The sequence below is a fragment of the Anopheles cruzii genome, chromosome 3 (assembly GCF_943734635.1).
Source record: "Anopheles cruzii chromosome 3, idAnoCruzAS_RS32_06, whole genome shotgun sequence".
NCBI classification, from domain to species: Eukaryota; Metazoa; Arthropoda; class Insecta; order Diptera; family Culicidae; genus Anopheles; species Anopheles cruzii.
Genome location: NC_069145.1, coordinates 58754288 through 58773602, shown reverse-complemented (window position 1 = coordinate 58773602; position 19315 = coordinate 58754288). Strand labels below are relative to the sequence as shown.

General features: G+C 47.3%; 1 protein-coding gene across 1 annotated transcript; it reads right to left on the bottom strand.

Annotated features, from left to right (window-relative positions):
• Positions 1-11084: 11084 nt before the first annotated feature.
• On the bottom strand, positions 11085-14393 carry LOC128270683 (proton-coupled amino acid transporter-like protein pathetic). Its single transcript, XM_053008095.1, has 4 exons — positions 14382-14393; positions 13115-14133; positions 12887-13043; positions 11085-12812 (listed from the first exon to the last, which is right to left on the bottom strand). The coding sequence occupies exons 1-4, from the start codon at positions 14391-14393 to the stop codon at positions 12549-12551; spliced, it is 1452 nt and encodes a 483-aa protein (XP_052864055.1). The 3' UTR covers positions 11085-12548.
• Between the last annotated feature and the right edge of the window lie 4922 nt (positions 14394-19315).

Genomic DNA, 19315 nt, shown 5'->3' with positions numbered 1-19315 from the left:
GGTCCTTCGCTGCCAGTCAGCCTGAGCAGCACTGAGAACCAGAACCCGGGGCGTTCTGGCGCTGGTGATAAGAAATGTTCCCATCATCGAGTGAATGTGTTTACGACTCGGAAATGGGTCCTCGCCTCGGCGGGGATTGTTCACGAGTATTGGGCAGATATTTTCGGCCCCCAAAACGTGACAACATCAAACAGAAGATTATTTTGCGATCCCGCACCGAATCGGTTTGTGGTCCATGCATGTTTCTGTTCGGCTTGGAAATTTAGAGATTATATTTGTTTTATTTTGGCCATATTTGCTTAGTTTTGACATGGGGAGCCCATAATATGAATAAGTTTATGGTAACAAAAAGTTTATGATCAAATATCCTAAGACAACTAAGAAATCTTAAGTTGAATCTGTAAGTAACTGAAGGACTTCACTTGTATCAAGATAATTTGTAACTCTTTTGGACACTAACAAAATGATTATATTCTGTCGACAAAAAACAAATTATGAATTCATATGAATGAATATGAACGCGTCGTTCGTGTGTCAAAAAACAGAATTTTTAGAGAGATAAATCTTGGTGTGTGCAACACATTTTCATGATAATTTCACCACGGATATTACGCATATTACTCGACAATGACTTCTGGTTATCCACTAAACTCCGCGAATACTTTCTAGAGTCGATGGCGAAGAAAAAAGGCGAAACAAAGAATTTCTTAAATTATTCCTATACAGAATATTCCGGACTGTTTCGACAATTGACACAAATGTAAAGATAAGCGTATTAAATAGAGCAATGTTAGCTTGAGGGGGTCATGACTTAGATTTAGAAGAATAAATAAATAATGTTTCGAGTTATAATCAGATTCCCGTTATTTGTTGCCCACCTAAGTAATTTTCAGCCCTCAGGATGTGAGAAATTAGAGGCCAACATGAGCATGGAATCTTACGGTTCCTTGATAAGGCCTATTGGAGTACTCGATGACCGAAGAGGGTGCCAGCGAGCAGCGAGAGCTGATATTTGCTACACCCTCTACGCTGAGAAGTTCCCACGATCGATCGATCGCACGCACCAGCAGGACAAAGGATGTCACTATTTCCAATCCAATCTCTTCGGAATCCTGCTCAGCACAGTAGCGACCCACCACCACAACCGTGACTTGGCCCCGCCGTATGCACCCCACGGACGTTGATAAGACGGCGAACATTGCGAAGTTTACCTTTCTCAGGAACGCACCCTCCCAGAGACCTTCATTTACATTCCACCACAGGCATCCCGGGTGGGGGGAAGCAGCGCCGTGCGGAGGGGTTCTGTCACCCGCGCAACACCTCCACAGCGCACTCCACCCTGAGGTGAGGGGTGTGATAAAATTAATACACTTTTTCCATTAATAGTAGTTCGGCTCCCCGTTCGATTCCCGTGAGAAAGTTTAATCACGTTCCTTCGCCCAGGACCGTTCCTTCGAGTGGTTAAAGGTGTCTTTTCGTCGCTCTTTCTTGGCCTGGCCACCCCGTTGTAGTGTTGATAAAAATTCGTCGATAAGCAGCCAATCACACCCTCTGGGACCTCTCGCCGCACAGGTTTTGACGGGACGACGACGACGACGTCGCCGACCATCGTTTGGGGTCGTTTGCGGTAGCAATCGCCGCGGGCTCGTATGGCCGACGCGCCATCGACTTGGCGATCTTGGCCATCGATATCTAAGACGGCTATTGTCCGGATGGGATGCGTTTGCACCACGCCGCGCGCCGGGCTTCTGCCGCCCCAACAGCAGCATACATAATTTCACTGACACATCACGCCTGACGGATGATTGATTTGCTGCTGCGTCTGGCTCTTGGTGGACGCCAAGACGCCAAGCTTCTTGGAAGGTTCGTCTCGGCGACGACGGCGGGCCGCACTCGTCGGCGGCCACTGGCTCCGGGCGAATCGAACGGGGCGAGTAAATATTAGCGAACGAATATCGATATCTACGGGCCCGCGGGGTGCGTGCCTTATCGTGCCCCACGCCGATTACCCGGTGCCCGAACCGGACGGTGCCAAGTGGTCGCCGGCGTAACAATTCCACCCTCGAGCAATCTCGGGCGAGGGATTATCAGTTGCATCCGCACATCCGCACGGTGCCTCTGGCTGGCCAGTAGCACTGACCCGTCGATCCCGTTTCCTGTTTTCGAACTTCAATTGGATTTTTTCATCTCAACCCAAAAGCCGTCGCCGGTTATCATGATTTATCGCCACCGTGTGGTGTTCGGGTCGGCGATAAAATTCAAATTCAAACATCGCCGGAACCGCCGAAATGCAGTGGCCGCGATCGGGGTTGGCCTCGCAGCGCATAGGGGAAAAAACGATGAAGAAGAAGATAACGAAAGATCAACAATCAGTGTTCGAATTTCGAACACATGTTCGAATGACCCCAAGCGGAGTGTGAAAGGGGGGCATGAAAAAAGGAATGGACACATCAATTACTTTATCGTGGCACATAAAACCCTCCACAAGAAGCCAAACTCGCCATTTTGGGAGCTCAGGAGCTTCGCGATGGTTGAGACGTATCCTTTCGGCAGAGCGCGCAACAGCCACACGAGGACTTCTATCGCGCAATTATGGTAATGGCCAAACGGAACCGTTATCATGCTGCGTTACCAATAAAGTGGCGGCGGCGTATGAGGCTGACTTTTACCCGATCGGGGGGCCGATCGGAGGAGGACGATCGCGGTCGCCATTTGCATACGGCTGATGGTAAACAAAATCAGACCACCGAGCTTTGGGGATCCGGTGGAGTCCACCCACCGTGATATGTGTGGGAAATGGCAGCCCGCTGGTAGAGAATTATCACCAATCTGGCCGAGAGACTTACACCGTCTCTCAAAAGTATTGGTCGACTTGAATGCTATGATGCCGATGAGTAAAGGAGACGTTTCTCCTTTTACATTTTGCATCCTTCTTTAGCTTTTTAATTATCATGACGACACCTTTTTTAATCTCGTTTCATCGAGGGCTCCGACTGAAAAATGACGGAGTTATTTAACATTTAAAAAGATTGTGTCATGCTAACGCATCCTGTAGTCCATCCCTGAAAAGAGAATCTGGAAGGGCTGCCAAATACGCATCCACAGCTGTAATGACCTCATCGTTTTATGGAAAACGCTTTTTTTGGGCTGGAAACAGATGGAATATTTTGGTAATGGTTCGCTAGCTATTATCAAAATGCTCTTGATACGCGGTGCATTTTCCTGATGAAAAAGGATGTTTCATTTAGTTGTTTATTTAAAAAAAACAGTCAACGAAAAACTTAGCCTAATTGACAATAAAAACATAACCTAGCACTTAGAACTAAAACTAATCAAACTGACGAAACGTAACGACCAAGCTGGTAACGAAAACATCACGAAACATCACGACATTGATTGAGAGGAATATTAAAGTCAAGAAACGACGAGAAGTTGTCTTGCCGAAGTCCTGTCGAGAAAACCCGAGTTTTTTACACATTTTTTTCCCCTCAACTGGGCTAAAAGGTAAAAATAATATTCAGAATGTACTAGTTAACCAGTTTGCAAGTAATCCACATACAAAATTCCTTTCACATCCCGAAAAAAGGATGCAACCTCCTTGGCCGATTTCTGCACATGAACTCGTTTCGAAACCGAAGAACCAGGTTCACACCACTTTTAGCCTCTTGTTTTGATCATGGATCAGGATCATGGCGATAAACCCAAGTCTCATCCATAGTTATGAGCCGACGCCCAAATCCACTTTATCCTTTCGAAAACTTTCTAAATATTCTCCTGGAACTACGCAGTTGCGGTGGACGAGGTTGTTACATTTGTATTGTTTCGAGTTGATAAACTCAAACAGATTGTTGGTTCTTGTTCTATGTTTTTAATCATGATGAGTTGCTGTTCCAACAGTTCTTCTTTGCTTGGTTAACTATGCAGTTCTTTTAGACGGTTGACCAAGGCCAGTAACTTCGGGATTCTTGCATAATTTACCTCTACATCTCCTCATTTCACTACTCACCTATATCATTTAGTACTCAATTTTTAACGAAGAATGAAATCAGCTATCAGAGAACAGAATAAATCCTCTGAATCCGAATAAAACCCGTATCCCTTTTTTAAGGGCCAAATAGAGTATTTCCAGTGCCAGTTGTCTGTACTTCGCAAACTAGATGCATTACCAAATTGACTCGGCAACATTATGATATTTATGCTTGACTTTTAAGACCACTTAAACTATATTTTTCGTATGCTGCACAAATACTTTGGACCGCCCGTATGCAGCCAAGAATGCAAATGTTTATCACAAAAAGCCGCATAGCGGGAGCGTCTTTCCCGCTATTTCGATCTGACCGCCAAGACACCATTATGGACGTGACAAATTTACTAGCCTGCCAAGAGTGTGGTGCCCGTGGTGTCCGTGTCAGGTGGCTGCTGAGACACCTGTTGTCTTCGGACGATGCTCGTGTCGCGTGATAGCCAAATGGGCGAAGACGTCTGCCACTAGTTGGACCGCTCTGCCGCCCATTCGACCTGTCTACGGGCGGGGCATCCCTTAATCTACCTTCTAAGCTAACGAAGCCAGTTGACACTGCGATGGGGACCGAGTGTCCGAGAAAGCTCGGTGGGTAGCAGCAGCCAGCGAAACGCAAACCCTCGGACACGGGCAATAAACTAAGAGCTTACTCCCAAATTCTCGCACCAACCTGCCAGTGCGGGTCACGCTTCGGCACTCCGTGGTCACGTTCGCGTTTAGATAAAGGTAATAGAATCATCGGAGCCCCCCCCCCGAAGGGTGGTGCTAATGGGAAGGCTCGCGGGGGATTAAGTTCCAGCGCGTGACGAATTTATGATTTCATTCGTGGTCCCCATTCCCCGATCGATATTCGATTGGCCGCGCTGATCGCTGCCCACAACCTCGGCACGTGTATTCGGACCTCGTCTAGGGCCGTCTATCCGCTGGGACCCTGGGCACTAATCGAAGTCGGACGAAGTTTCTCCGCGGGGCAGATATTGTCGAAAGCCGAAAAGCAGCATTTCGTTCGTTCGGCTTAACAACTTTATTAGGTGTCTATCAGTGTTTTGGTCTCCTCCGGTCCTACCCTACCGTCCTGGCTCAGTTTCCTTATCGGTTTGGTTGGTTTTCCGAGGCAAACAAGACAACGCTCCGGGGGAGCAGGGGACAAAAAGAAGGCGGTTTCGGTCTTCTGAAGCCTTCCACATAGCGCTCACTTTTCTTGTTGACGGCCCCGGGATCCAACCGTTGGCGTGTTTGCGTTGGCGGTGCAATCGATCGTGGCCGGTGCATCGACGGCTTCCTTTTGGGAACCTCTAAATGGACGGGCCATCGGTAGATACCGTCCGTCGACGGCGAGGGCGCGTCGATAAGAGCGGACAGAGCCAGCGTCTTACGGCCAGACACCCGGCAGTGGGCCAATGTGCTGGTCAACGAACCGAGCCGTTCGTTGGTGGAAAAGGCCACCAGACACCGACCGATGCCGGAATTCAATGAGCGCGCTCAGAGCGGCCATTGCACTTGCACTTGTGGCCGCAGGTTGTGCAACGTATCCGCCCCCGTGGGGGACGCGATGGAGTTTGCATAAATTATCGCGTGACTTATCACGCACAACACGCACCCGGTTTCGGGCGCTCGGCCCCCGGTGCCACCCGGTGGGCCTCGTTACACGGTGCCCCTTCGGAGGTTTGTCAACTCCTTCGGCGCGGGCGACAAGTGCGCCGAGCCCAAAACGGGCCGGCGCTGCTCTGCGCGGGATGCTGGATGGTAAGAGGCGGCTATCCGATCGCTTGCTTCGCTGAGGTTGCGCACCTCAGCACCACGGCAACGCCTGCGATTTTTTTTAACTGCAATCGATATTCGCGCCCGAGTGCTGTTGAGAGCCTGAGCCTGAGAGACAACACTGTGGGAGGATAAGACAACGGCTGCATTAGCCAGGCGTCTTGTGTAATCTGAACTGGGCCGTAACGAAATTATTCGGTGACGACATTTCTATCAAACAACGTACCACGTAATAAACCAAAGGATTACGACGAATTCAAAATAACAAGGTGACAGTTGTTTATGAGAAGACCAACACTTTACACAATTGAAATGAGATTTGCGAAACCAGCATCGCTTTCTTAAAAAATGAGGGAATTGTGACGACTTTCGAACGGAATGGTGTAACACGAAATTATTCTTAATAGCAAATATAAGCAAGCCTTAGCTTAAGTCTGAACTTTAACTTAAGCAACTTATACTAGTTTTGAGTACTTTGAGATATACATTCATCCAACTAAACAATGCTCATATCTAGCATTCCACAGCGTCAATCTGATTTCCTGATTATATAAACAATTCCGATCACTTTCTTTTCTAACGAAAATGTTTACATCTGCTTGGTTTTGTTATTCTCATGAGTCCTGAGTTCCTGAATGTTATGTGTCTAAAAGATATGTATTGTTCTCTTGTCCGTCCGATCCTTGAGTACGCTTGTGGTATGTGGCATCAATGTTGGATTGATCGCTTAAAGTTCACTAGGATCGCTGTTCTTATACTTGGTTGATAGGCCGTTGATCGAGTTCCAAATTACAAAACGCGCTGTCCTCTACTTGGGCTACAATCACTCGAGCAGCGTAGACGGTTGGCTCAAACTGTTTTTCCATTTAGCATTTTTACTTCCCGTAATGACTCGCCAACACTCGTTGCTCGATTTTACTTTTCTGCTCCTGTCCGATGTTTGAGACGACGACCCAACCAGGAAGTCAGAATTGATGCGCGGTCGTCCCTTACCGAACATAATGATCAGTTACTAGCTCTCTGACGCAAAACAATTTTTCTTTATCAGTGTTGTGATATTTTTACTTTCATGTTTTCTTACTAACTGTTTCATCCATGTTACTGTTACGAAAAAAAACATTGTCGCGTGGCGGCGATGTTTATGAAAAGGTCAGAAGATATAAGCTCGTGAGGAGCGGAATTCAGGGCTTTTTCGCAAAGAACACGACGGAACGAATAAAGTATTTTTTTCTTCCTGCAGAGACAGGCCAACATCTAATACGAAACAGTTTCTGTGTGTTCGGGAATAGCCCGTTTAGGAAATCATAAATAATTTCCTAACAGTTACTGTTCAATTCGTGTATATTTCTTTTTAAACATCGGTTACCAGCTTCTGCGTTCGATCCGCCATTGGGTGTTTTTGTAATAATAAATAAATGAATAAATATATTTTTGGTCTAAACCATGCTTCACTGAATGAAGAACTAGGTACAAAAACCAGGATCTTAGAAATAATAAAGAATTCTTGTATAACTTGACTCAGGTCGAGTTAATTTATAGTCGACAAGCATTCACCTAGCCATCCGCGTCAGCGTCATGGTGTTCATTCTAGCGGGAATCGCGTGGAAAGCCCATCCTATCCTCCTCGGAGTAAGTCATCAAATAGCTATTCTAATGACTTCATTAGTCCCTTGTCTTCCGCGATAACCCCAAACGATCGGACGGCGCAATCGGACAGCAGTACCACCTTTTTATCTCGATCCCCGTCCCGTCAGCGCCAAGCACGATTGACTCCGCACATCCTCCGACACGATTGACTCCACCGGCGTCCGGTGGTGGGTGTACGGTGAACCCACTTCGCTTCGCTTTCGATCGCCGAAACATAACGAGAACATGAATCGTCTAATTCCAGCAAAAGGAACCGAATCCATCCGTCCTGGCCGGGCCTCCCAGTGCGATCGGCATCGGCTGGGCCCACGGGCAGGGCGATCGGTCTCGTCAAAATATAGTCATCCAGATCGGGCGATATCGGCCCCCCCCTGGGGGGGCCTGGGGCTGGCCGGGGAGGCAGCCCATAAAATAAAACCCTCCCGCGAACGTCAAGCGAGCAGATAAAAGGCATTACTTTGTGCGTTATGATAATTTAATTTAACTTTTCCATGTCCGACGATATCGCGGGCCCAAGGTGAGCCTATCGGCCTTTAGGTGGCAATTTGGTTTATCGAATTTCATGTTTTGCTTTTTACGACCGACCGTCTGGAGGGTTGATTGTGGCCATCGCCTCGCGGTGGGTACTTTTGCCGCGATGAGCCAAGCCGATGCGGTGGTAATTAGGTCGCGCCGTCGTGTGGGCGGGATGAGGATGAGTTCATTCAAGTGATCGTATTTTCCCCATTTTATGTTTTGTATGTTTTTACTGCATTGATTTATGCGAAACTTTACAACGCGCCCAGCGTCGGCGTGGCGCGCGAGCTTCGTTCGGACGGCGGACCCCACAGGATTATTGAAAAATATTCAAATAAAGTTGCAAATTATGTCCGAAGCATGTCAACGGAGCTCCACCAGCACTGGGCGCTGGTCACTGTCAAAAGTTCACGCCACATAACATCCAGAAGCAGTGCCAGCGGCGAGCGACAGCTTAAGCAATACCCCCCCCCGGGCGCAAGTGTTAATTAATTTGGGACACGGACAGTGACACTTATCGGGCGTGACAATCAAGAGCCTTCGACCGGCACACGACTTCCAGCGAATCCCACGACTTCTTTGCTCAGCGCTACCCTCTAAATGCCACACAAGGATCGAGGGTGATCTTCTGGTCAAGTATTTGTCGTGTTCACACATTCATTCCGCCAACGCCCCAAACTCGGAACCAGATTGAAGTAGTCGGACACGCGAAGGCCGCTCCAGCCGAGTAACACCCACGATGTCCAGTCCAGCCACTAGGCGATGGCGATCCATTTTGGGTGTCAGTGTCAATCAAATAAAATCATAATCCACCGGATCCCACCCGGATGGTGGAGTGACAGTAATAAAATAACACGGAGACACCTCAACGAAATCGAATTTGGGGCCACATTGGCGTTGCTTACGGTGGGAATTTCGACGAATTAGCATCTTCACTGGGGCCTGTGATGGTGATGTTCGAGCTTTGATGCCAAACTTGGCTCTCCAAAGGATCCCCCCCGGAATGGCCCGGCATTGGCTCAGTTGTTTTTAACATCGTGGGTTGCGGACTAGAGCGTCTACTCGTTGGAGGTGGTCGAGCCGAGGAATAAGATCACACGATTGATGATTGGTTTGGTCTCCTCCTTTGGAGAGATGATCCTCTCGAATCGCTAGTCAACGCCGGTCTGTCACGGCCAAATATGGCGTCCGGCTGCCCCGTGACGATGACCTGCTTCGAATCGCGTGGCACGGTGGTTGCGATGAGCATACAAATTGACTCATAAAATTAAACCGCATCGATATCACGGCGTGTGTGGTTTCCCGGGGCGGCCGAAGAAAGCGTAGAAAACAGAACGCCAACGGGGTCCACGCTCTATGCACTCCACGCGCGCGAAGGACGGAAGGCGCTCGGGGTGTGCGATGATCATGTTTTTGGCCGTACGCACCCCATGCGATCTTTGTTCGATGTTGTTTCTGTTCTTTTTTTTTCATTCGGTTCGCCCGTCTGTTTGTTTGATGATATTAAATTATGGTAGATAAATTTGGCATTTAATGAGCTGCTTACAGTCGGGGAAAATTAAGTTAATTTCATTTCCTGCATGAGCCTTCGCGGGGAGTCCGCCCGTCCGGGTCCCGGGTGGATTATGCGAGCTTTAATTTTCCTGCCGATTTGCGTCCCGATCCAGTGTTTGGCACATTATCCGTGCGGTTACACGATTGTTTTATGGCGATCGCTGACGAGACGAAACTATTGGCGATCGATGGTTCGGGTTTATGAGTGAGAGCGGTCCCTCTGACATGCCGATGTAAGGCTAAATGGTGACAATGGCGTAATGATGCTGTAAAATCGGACAGCAAGTATCGATCAGCTTTCACATCACGGGCATAATGAACATGAGTAAAAGTCAGATATTTAACGTTTTTAATCGCAATTGGTCCGTTGAACAAATGAGACAGTAAGTTTTTATGATGCTATGACAATGGAATGCTTGATAGGGTCGGCTTTCAGGGGAAAATATGGGCCTTTTTAAGGAGATCAGTTAATTATGTGACGATTGCATTTAGTTATGTTCTTATTTCCTTATACTTTTCACAAGGTACCATTCGAAATTCAGTTAAGACCCGATAGGGATGTCCTCGACGAAATTGTTCCGTAAGTTGAGAGTTGTTTGCGAATAAATCTCATTGACATTCCCGATCGGAGGATTCCAATCGACGATGTTAGGACAGATGGAGCATTTTTAGGTCGATCAGTCTAGCAAAAGTGTTCTTGTTAACTGGGAGACTGTTGGCAGTCGCGGTCACTTTAGAGAGGTGAAAAAGCATTAAGATAGGAGGATGCTTCAGGAAGTAACTGTTACGCGGATGGCTGTTGTGGCTCAAATCAATCGATGAGAGAGGTATCTTTCCATGTGAAAATATGCCACTCGGTATCTCGAGAATGTGCTTACTCTCAAGTATGCGAAATTCCTCTTAGATTCTAACATAACAAAGTCGAATAGTTTGATATTCATATCAGTCAAAGCTAGCCTCGGAAGTCCCGTTGCCGAATGAAACTAAAGTCGTAGTTTTCTGTTGCCTCTGAATGAGAATGAGCGGTTCCATTGATGCTGAGTCTAAAAAAGCTTTTGCCGTGGCGTTAATATTTTCTACTACAATATTTTACAAATATTACGACACCCTTCAACACGTGTGTTCTGTGTTTATGTGACGATCAATGATCATTTATTTCATTACTAATTAATTCGTTTAATAAAATCACCAAATTTAAAATGCGTCCGTTAACTCGAACAAAGAAAAACTGCTCGAGCTTTGCTCGAATAGCCGAGTTTCTCACCCGAATGAAATCGAAGCGTTTCAGTTAACGCTTCAAGCTTACACGATTGCATACCTTGCGGCGCAATACAATATATCCCGAAACTAGCTCTAATAACAGTTCTGCTCAAAAGTATCAGTACAAAACAAAAATTGAAATTAAAAAGAAAATCTTTAAATTGACGTTGATCATTTCGCTGATGTCAAAAATCCTCGCTAATCAAACTAAAACTAAATCTAAAAATTGAAATGTCAAACATCAAAAATGAATAACCTTTTGTTTCGGATACATGCGGGGTTTTTGTCGTGTTGTCTTCTCAGAACAAAAGCCAATTTAGCCAATGGTGGGCCATTTATTCAATAATATTTGAAACACATCATCAACAAACTTAACGTATTTTTGATAACTTACAATATAAATCTACATGCTAAGATCTTCATAATGTTAGTTATTGAACTTCTATCGCCAACATATTTAATGTATAGCGTCAAGGCATCTTCATAATTCAAGGATACTCATAATTATATGCAGTAGTTGTGCATCTGTATACTTTTGTAACGAACGATAGGAAACATGGAAAACAGAAAGCCAACAATAGTTCTACGTCTGAAAAAGGGGAAGCTCTACTTGTTAAAAAAAGTCGTAAGTTTGATTTATTGGTATGTCTGTTAATTAGTTTATTGTCGACTGTACACGATGTGGAACACTTCGTTTCATGACACTTCCGAGTTAATTCCGAGTCTGTTCGTTGCATTCCGGACTGTCTTCCTGTTTTATTCAAAAGAAAGTCGGTTCCCATGCTTCTGCACGTCCACTAACACTACGATTCTAACCGTTCTCCGATCTATAAACTATCTCAGGAACAATGTTACATGAAGGGTACGCCCTTAGGTGTTGTACAGAAAGATAAAATCGATAAATATATATATTTCTCTGCGGTTCTGTTGTTCACAGCAGCAGCACTGCAGCACTTAAACGCTAGATGACAGCTTAACATCACAATCCAGTGTGGCTAGGCTCTAGGCACATGACTTTTTTCATATTCTCCCGGATCACGAGCAGGTCGAAAGGTCGTCCAGTTGGACTTTTTTCCGATCGCCCCGTTTCCATCGAATGGCGTTATTGTTTCTAGTTTCTAGAGCCGTCTTGCAGTTGGTCCGGTCGAATTCCGGTCGTTCCCTACGTTTTGTCTAGTAATTTACGTGTGCGGTCATTGTCTTCGAAAGTAACTCTGTCCTGAAGGTATGTCAAACTCTTCGTTCTCTTCGAGTTGTGTCGTAGATGTACATGTTCATCACCTTCCGTTCTTAAATATCGCAGATATGACACTCGAATCAGATTCGAGGTGGGACTCTTGGCACGCTAGTCGCTAACTGGGAAAACACACTGGGAAGGTTTGGAACCGCTACGTTGCCAAACGTTTCGGGATTGAACTATTGTTAATTGAATAAAAACGAAACATTAAAGTGCAAACCACACAGAACCGCATGCATATGCGACTAATCTAGCCGCGCGTGTTGAAGTCATCGATGGAACCAGTTCCCTGAATCGAGCCCGTGCCCGGAAAGTACACTGCAGCAGTGCGCAGTTGAAGGTCTCTTGCCAACCAAAAAGGACGGATCTCGATTCGCAAGCCTCGTAGGTCCTCAAATTGAACCAACCTGCGACCTGGGAACTTCTTCGATGACGTCAGACGCACTCGTCCTGCTTCGTGCGCGGAGCGCGCTGCGTGCCATACTCTATCCACCCTACCTCACAAGGTTTCGGCAGATGCTGGCAAGCAAAAGCTGGCGGGGAGAGCGTGTTCTAGACCTCTTCCTGGAGGTGCTCCGAGAACTCTACAATACTGACGTAGGTACCGGTTACGAATCCGACCACACCGAACAGAATGAGAAAGATGTTTTTCCACAACCGCCAGTTGAACCGACCGTAGCCGGGTTTTTCGTAGAATGTCACAAGTTCAATTACGGCCGGGAACATCAGACCAAGTGTGCTGAGGCAAACGGCACCGATGAGCGTGATGAATGGGCCAAGGTTCGGTAGTGCCGCTGCAATTACCACCGTCAGGATCTGTCGCAGAAAAGAAACAATTATGAGCAACTCAAAAAGAAAAGCGCATTTCACACGAGATCGTTTCCACTTACCACTAGCCCAATGCGTAGCGCATACTCGGCGGCATTTTTGTGCTCGTTGAAATTGCCCTTAATGTTTTTCCAAATGATCTCCATCGGCACGTAGAACTGTAGGGAGTAGGTCAGGAAAATGGCCACCGCAATCATCAGCTTAACCGTTTGGGCCAAACTGTAACGAAAACAAGGGAACATTTTAATCGGCATCCTGTGCCAGTAAACTAATGCCAAGCAGACACTTACACGTCCTCAACGGGCAGATTCAACGTAATGCTACCCTTGGTCTCGTCTCCGTACTTCAAGTATCCCAGGAATCCAACGGTGGCGTACAGGAGTACCACCACCGACATGCCGCTGTTCAGCACACCCGGACATCCGATAAAGTTCTGCGGGGTTTTCATGTTGTTCTCCAGCGACATCACGACGCCGATACCCTCGAGGGCGAAGATGACGGTACCGAAGAACATGGGCAGATGCTGCACTTCAGCCACGGCCTTGCGCTCCGACAGGGGCGGCAGATCCGTGACGATGTAGTACAGCGTAATCCCTACTCCGGCCCCGATCAGCACGTTAGCGATCAGCGAGAACGGTGTGAGGTACTTTAGCTTGCGGATCAGATTGATCAGAATCAGTGGGCCCAGCAGGATCAGGATGTAGACGCGCACATCCCAGTACGAGTGGGTGTAATGGTCCACCACCTGTTTGATGTTGGTTCCGACGAACACGATGTAGATACAGCAGCAACCGATCAGATCGACCACCAGGAACAGGTTGATGATGAACCGTGCCAAGCGTGAGTACTTCTTCAGTGGTTCCGGTCCGGCCAGGAACGCCACCTCCGCTACGTCCGCAAACCCAAGCGAAGGTATCTGCGCTCGCCGGCACAGGATGTGCGAACAGCGCACCAGTATGTGGATACAGTAGGTACAGATGGCCCCGATGATGATGGTGGCCGCCAAACCGAACCAAAGGCCTGCGTTGACGAATGCCAACGGCATCGCTAGGATACCGGACCCGAGGGAACCCTTCAGCAGATGGACGAGCGTTTCGGTGTCGGTGGTCGGGTGGGTTAGCTTCCGGTTTTCGAACGGATCATAGTCTCCCGCTTCCTCGTCGTCTCTGGGCATGTCGACCAGTGGCAGCGTCGAACCGGCCGCCGTCTGGGCCGGCACATCGTTCAGTTCGGCTTTCATCCGGCCGAAGATGTAGGGGCTGCTTCCGTTGAACGAATTGGTGCTACCGTTAAGTTGAGGACGAATTTGCTGTATGGAAGAGAAGGCGAACGAAAACAGGTGATTAACAACTTGCTACTGCTGCTGAGAGAGTCGAGGAAACGAGATGTTACTTTATGGAGCTGGATTTCAATTTCAAAATGTTAATACAAATTTAAACAAAATAAAAATACTATTATTTCACTAGCAATTTGGGCGATTGAACATTTGAACGTCTACAACGACAACGAAAGTTCCAACGTACTAGATGAAGTAGTTCGAGATGAAGGAAAACATACTTTGCCAACCATCACATATCTAGGATGCTGTGCCCAACCCCATCAGGTAAACAAATGTCCATTTTTAGCCTCAGCATCCTTGCCAAACATGTTCTAGACACCATTCTATCATTATCTACGGTCAGTGACCAGAATCACCCGACGCGACCCAATTAGATCCGGTGCAATTGCATCGTAATGCTACTGGGGTCAGTAACCCGGCAGGAACGGTGGCGTTTACCAAAAATATCCATGGTCATCGTCAGGATGCTTCCTGTCTGTTTACTGACCGGTGACTAAGTTCATCGGAAGTAGAATGTGGCGGGATTTGTGTGATTCAGACCAACTCATCTGAAACCTCATCCGAAATCTGCACAGTGTCTTAGACACCTTGGTCCTAAGCAGGAAGCACAAGTACCTCTTGGCCCGATCATCGATAAATCACACCACAGACAAGGAAGTCGGCGGGCCTACCCTCGAGTCACCACCAAACCACCTCGTCCTTCGACCTCGACCTTCGCCGCCGACACTAATATCAGCCGGGGGGAGGCGATCACTAAATCTTGGCCACGATCACTTGCACTTTGAGGGATAGCCGTTTGGCAGTGGTTCAACGCATTGCTTCGCCTGCATCCGCCACCAGCTCTGGGGGCCGAGTCTCCCGCGATGGGGTGGGGGGTGCGTTCTGGGTGGGCGATTTGTATCATCTCACGCGGAATTTGGGTCAGACACGTTTCGTCAGCCCTCAGCGCCGCACAGTGGTCGGTCGCACAGATTGTTGAGCGTTCCGCTCGGAGCTCAGCACACCAAACCGTTCCGTGGCCATGTGGTTTCGTGTTTCGGCTAGACGTGGGGTGCATGTGTGCCCAAGTAGCGTGCGTTCCCCGAACCCATGAAATTACGATACGGGCCTGCACAATGGGACACGTGGACTGGTCACGTACTATGTGTTCGGAGAACGGGCACATCGCTTCGCTCTAACTCTAATTAGAAACTCCGAGTGGGCAGTGGGACAGGGACGGACGGATCGGCCGGCCAGTGGGTGATGTGCTTCGTGAGCACATTTGCTCAAATATTTACACTCGTAGCGAAGGTTCTTCGATTTCACTTGGCTCTCCAGGAAATTTATGACACAGTATTGTTCTCATAAAACACTGCAATAATTGGCAGCATGGCCCTGTGTTTGGCCATGAATAAAAGAGTTACTCCAACACGGAAAAAGGATGCAAATCTCCGTGATCCATGAGTTAGTATGTAAGAGAATTGAATTGGCTTGTAAACAACCTGAACTTATAACCATCGATTTCCGATTCCCAGTTTGGACCTACCTGATCATCGATTGAAGCGCATAGGTTCGCGGGTTTTCCGCATTGCCAAATCCTTTCGTCCGAACTGAAAAGGGAACCCTCGGTTCATTTCAGCAAACAACATTTGACGCGCAAACACCGGATCGCACAAGAATGCGCTCGGACGCCACGCACACATGCGTTGCGCGCCTGCGTTCCGTCAGGATGTTTATTTTTAATACCGTGAGTAAAGCAAAAATGCCATTCCGCTCGGTAAACTTGATCATTGTGGGATTGTAAAACCACTAGTAGAGCTGCTGAAGAGAAAAAGCGACCACCGTGTGATACCTTCTTCCTGCCGCGTGCCCTAGGTTCATTCAGTTACCCCACCAAGGCGACGTTAACGGATCGTGACACGAAGATTGTGTCAAGTTTAAAATATCTTCGGAAGACATTGAAAGTCGGTGCCGGCCCATTGGCGGTGCAGATGACACAAGCTCCCTCGCTTCGAGTGGAAGGTTACCAGTGCACCGAAAAACCATGTCTCCAACAGTTCCATCATTTCTGGACCATCACCTGAGACCAGAGTCCGACGCCCGCCCGCGAGGGCACTGTGGCGTGTTTTTGCATCTCGATCTTCAGTTCACACTCCTTCAAGCGCTGCTGCGGTGGTCTAAATTTGGAAAAATCATACCAACGATCGTTCGACCTGCACCGGTCAAGATGTCGCCAGGATGGACGCCTTTCTCTGCCGACGCGATGAGAAAAGAAAACAGCGAACTGATGGCTGGACTGAACGTGAGTTCAGTCTCCATTGGCGAATCCTGGTGGTCGTGAAAGATTGTTTACCGAACCGATCGGTGCTGCGCGGCGCATCTTGCGTTCGATCAATGAAGATGGATTGCCAATTTCGAGAACGATCAGCAAGCGCCAAAGAAGCGAACACAGAACCGGGGCATCGTGTCGAAAAGAAAATTTGGTGTTTGGCGCCGCACTTGAGATGGATATTTATAAAACTTCTATTTATCAACCGCTCTTGTGCGTTGGTTGCGTTGATTTTTCTGATCGAACGCGATCACTACTCGCGACAAGTGTGTGAAATATTTGCAAACTCGTATTCAGCTCGTATCCGGATGTTGAGCGTTGATGTCCTCCAGCAAAACGCTGCGCTGTGCTCTTGAAGTGGGCCTTGTTCCGGCAGAGATAGTGAAAGGTATGAATTATTAGCCGCATTACCACTCGAGAAAGAAAGGTTCCTACGCAAGGAATGGGAATTCCAAGTCAAGCAAATGGATTTGCATTTTGTGTGGGACGCCGGACGCTTAATTGCATACCAGCGGAGACAGATTTTCTCCAATAGCACAATGTTGCTATTGTGCAAAATTATTGTGAGAGAGTTTATTTAAAATGAGGTTTTAAAAATGCTATTTAATTATTATGAATTTGGTCAATAGTCGACAATTCGAACTCAATTGTTAATCTAGATCACTTGGAATGGAAACGATTGGCACAATATCAAAGCGTTTCCGTTATGCTTTGCTTGGAAACAAAAAAGGAATTCCTCATTAAATGAACAATGCGTTAATAACTTCCTTCACATCATTTCATTAACGAGCACGTGGCAGCCACGTGTTATGGTTTTGCGGTCAATGCACGTTGTGTGAATTGAGTGAATGAGTTAGAAGCCGTTGCTAATCACTTAATGATTAGTTGGAGTTTATAAGTAGATTAGTTTTGCCCTGGGATGAAAATTGATCTTCTCTGGGCCTTCGCAAATTATACCAACACAAAACACAATTGCATCAAAATATCAACTCTACGGCATCTGCTAAATTGCGATCGAGACCCGTCACCAAAGCGTGACTTTTGCTCGAGAAAAACCACCTCATGCCATGACATCAGCTCGAAAACGCGGCCTGCCTCAATATCCGATCGTTCGGGGTGTGCCGTTAGTGGAAAGATAATTCGCCTCATCGCCAACGATGATCGTCTGGCGCCTGGGAACGGGGAGGTGGTTTGCGTCGGTGACGGCGGCGACGATCATGTGCCAGAGGATCAACTGCCCGAACCGGCTCGAACCGGTTTGGCGCGCATAGAAAAGGCCTAATTGCTTTGCGCATGCGAACGCAACCAAATGCGTCGTTGAGATTAGACCGATCCCCCCAAGAGTGAGACAATTGGCGGTGGGCCTGAAAAATAACGTGCTTAAAGTGTGTTTGAACAACACAGAGCTCGATGAAAAGGATCATACATGTTCGAAATTTCGCGTGCTTCATAATTAAATAAACATCGCTTTTGTGAAACAAAAACAGGCTTTCGTAAGTGAAATTGTTAAGCTGTGTTTCAATAATTATCCAATTGAAGCATAAAAGTAAAAGGATTGTACTAGTGCCTTCCCGATGATCGATGAAGATCATTACCGGGTGAAGTAACTGTTTCAACCCCCTAGTTTTGTTAACGTGACCTTCAACACACGTAATCGGAACCTCTTATAAGGCATGCTCCTTCGGTGGACTGACGGGCAATTATTTGCATTAGTTTTTCACTCTACATAAAGCACCTGGCGTCTCCTTTCGCGTGGTGATTTTCAAACCGCCAACTGCAGACAATTATTGCGACAATTGCGCGCAGCCTGTCATAATTTGCCGACTTGCGTCTGCTCTGAAAAGTAGGACGCACATTGTCACGCCACTCCATTCCCTAGACGATTGTTTGAAAGAGTTGAAGGGGGTGAATTTAAGTGAAGCATCGGCCCAGGTTTTTAGTCAAAACGGTCGTCGTCATATTTCACCGTAAACTTTCTGCTTACTGTGCGACAAACCCGAGCTATTAAGGCCCCCAATCGGCTAGTCGGGGCAGGAAGTCACCCGCTTCGATTGCAGTTCCGAGTGTTGGGCTAGATGGGTTTGTGTAAGTGTACGTGCTAGTCGAGCAATGTAGAGTGTAACAATTGGTTCATGTTACGGCATCGTCGCATCGGTAAAGTAAAACATTTGTCTGATTGATGATGGAATTTTGCGATAAACACTGGGTATTCCCGAGAATGCTGTTACAGCACCTTGAGTGATTTATTGGTTTGGATGATAAAATTGTTTTATGTGTTATATATTATTGTATGGTCGTTTTGAGAATTTTCTCCCATTACTTAAACTTAGACCAGAAATTCTAGGATCAAATACTGCAAGCATCTGCAAACATCTTTTCAGCTGCTTGAAAAGTAAAACTCACATCACACGACGATAAGGCAACAAAGTACCGACCGAGTAATAGGCGTTCACATTCCAGAACACTCAGCGCCTTGGTGCGCCTCATTCGCAAGAAATTGATTTCAATTATTTAATTACCGGACTTGTGCAAAAGTATCGTCAGTTCGCACGCCGGGCGGGCCACTTATCGGCCCTTGTAGGTCGGCCTCTAGAGTGGCCGGTGAGCATTCAAAGTGTGAAATACAGTGGGAAGTGTGGGCAGATTGGGGGGTGCTCGAAGCAGGCCAAACATGAAGGTTACATTACGATAAGTGATAACAGTTTGCCGTCCAGCGAGCGAGCGAGGAACCTTTGGAGCCGGTTCGAAGCGGCTCGGAACGAACGCCCCGCACGTGTGTGAGGTGTAAAATGATTGAGCAATCCGTGACTCGGACGAGAGGTTGTATCGCGCGACTTGGCGCCT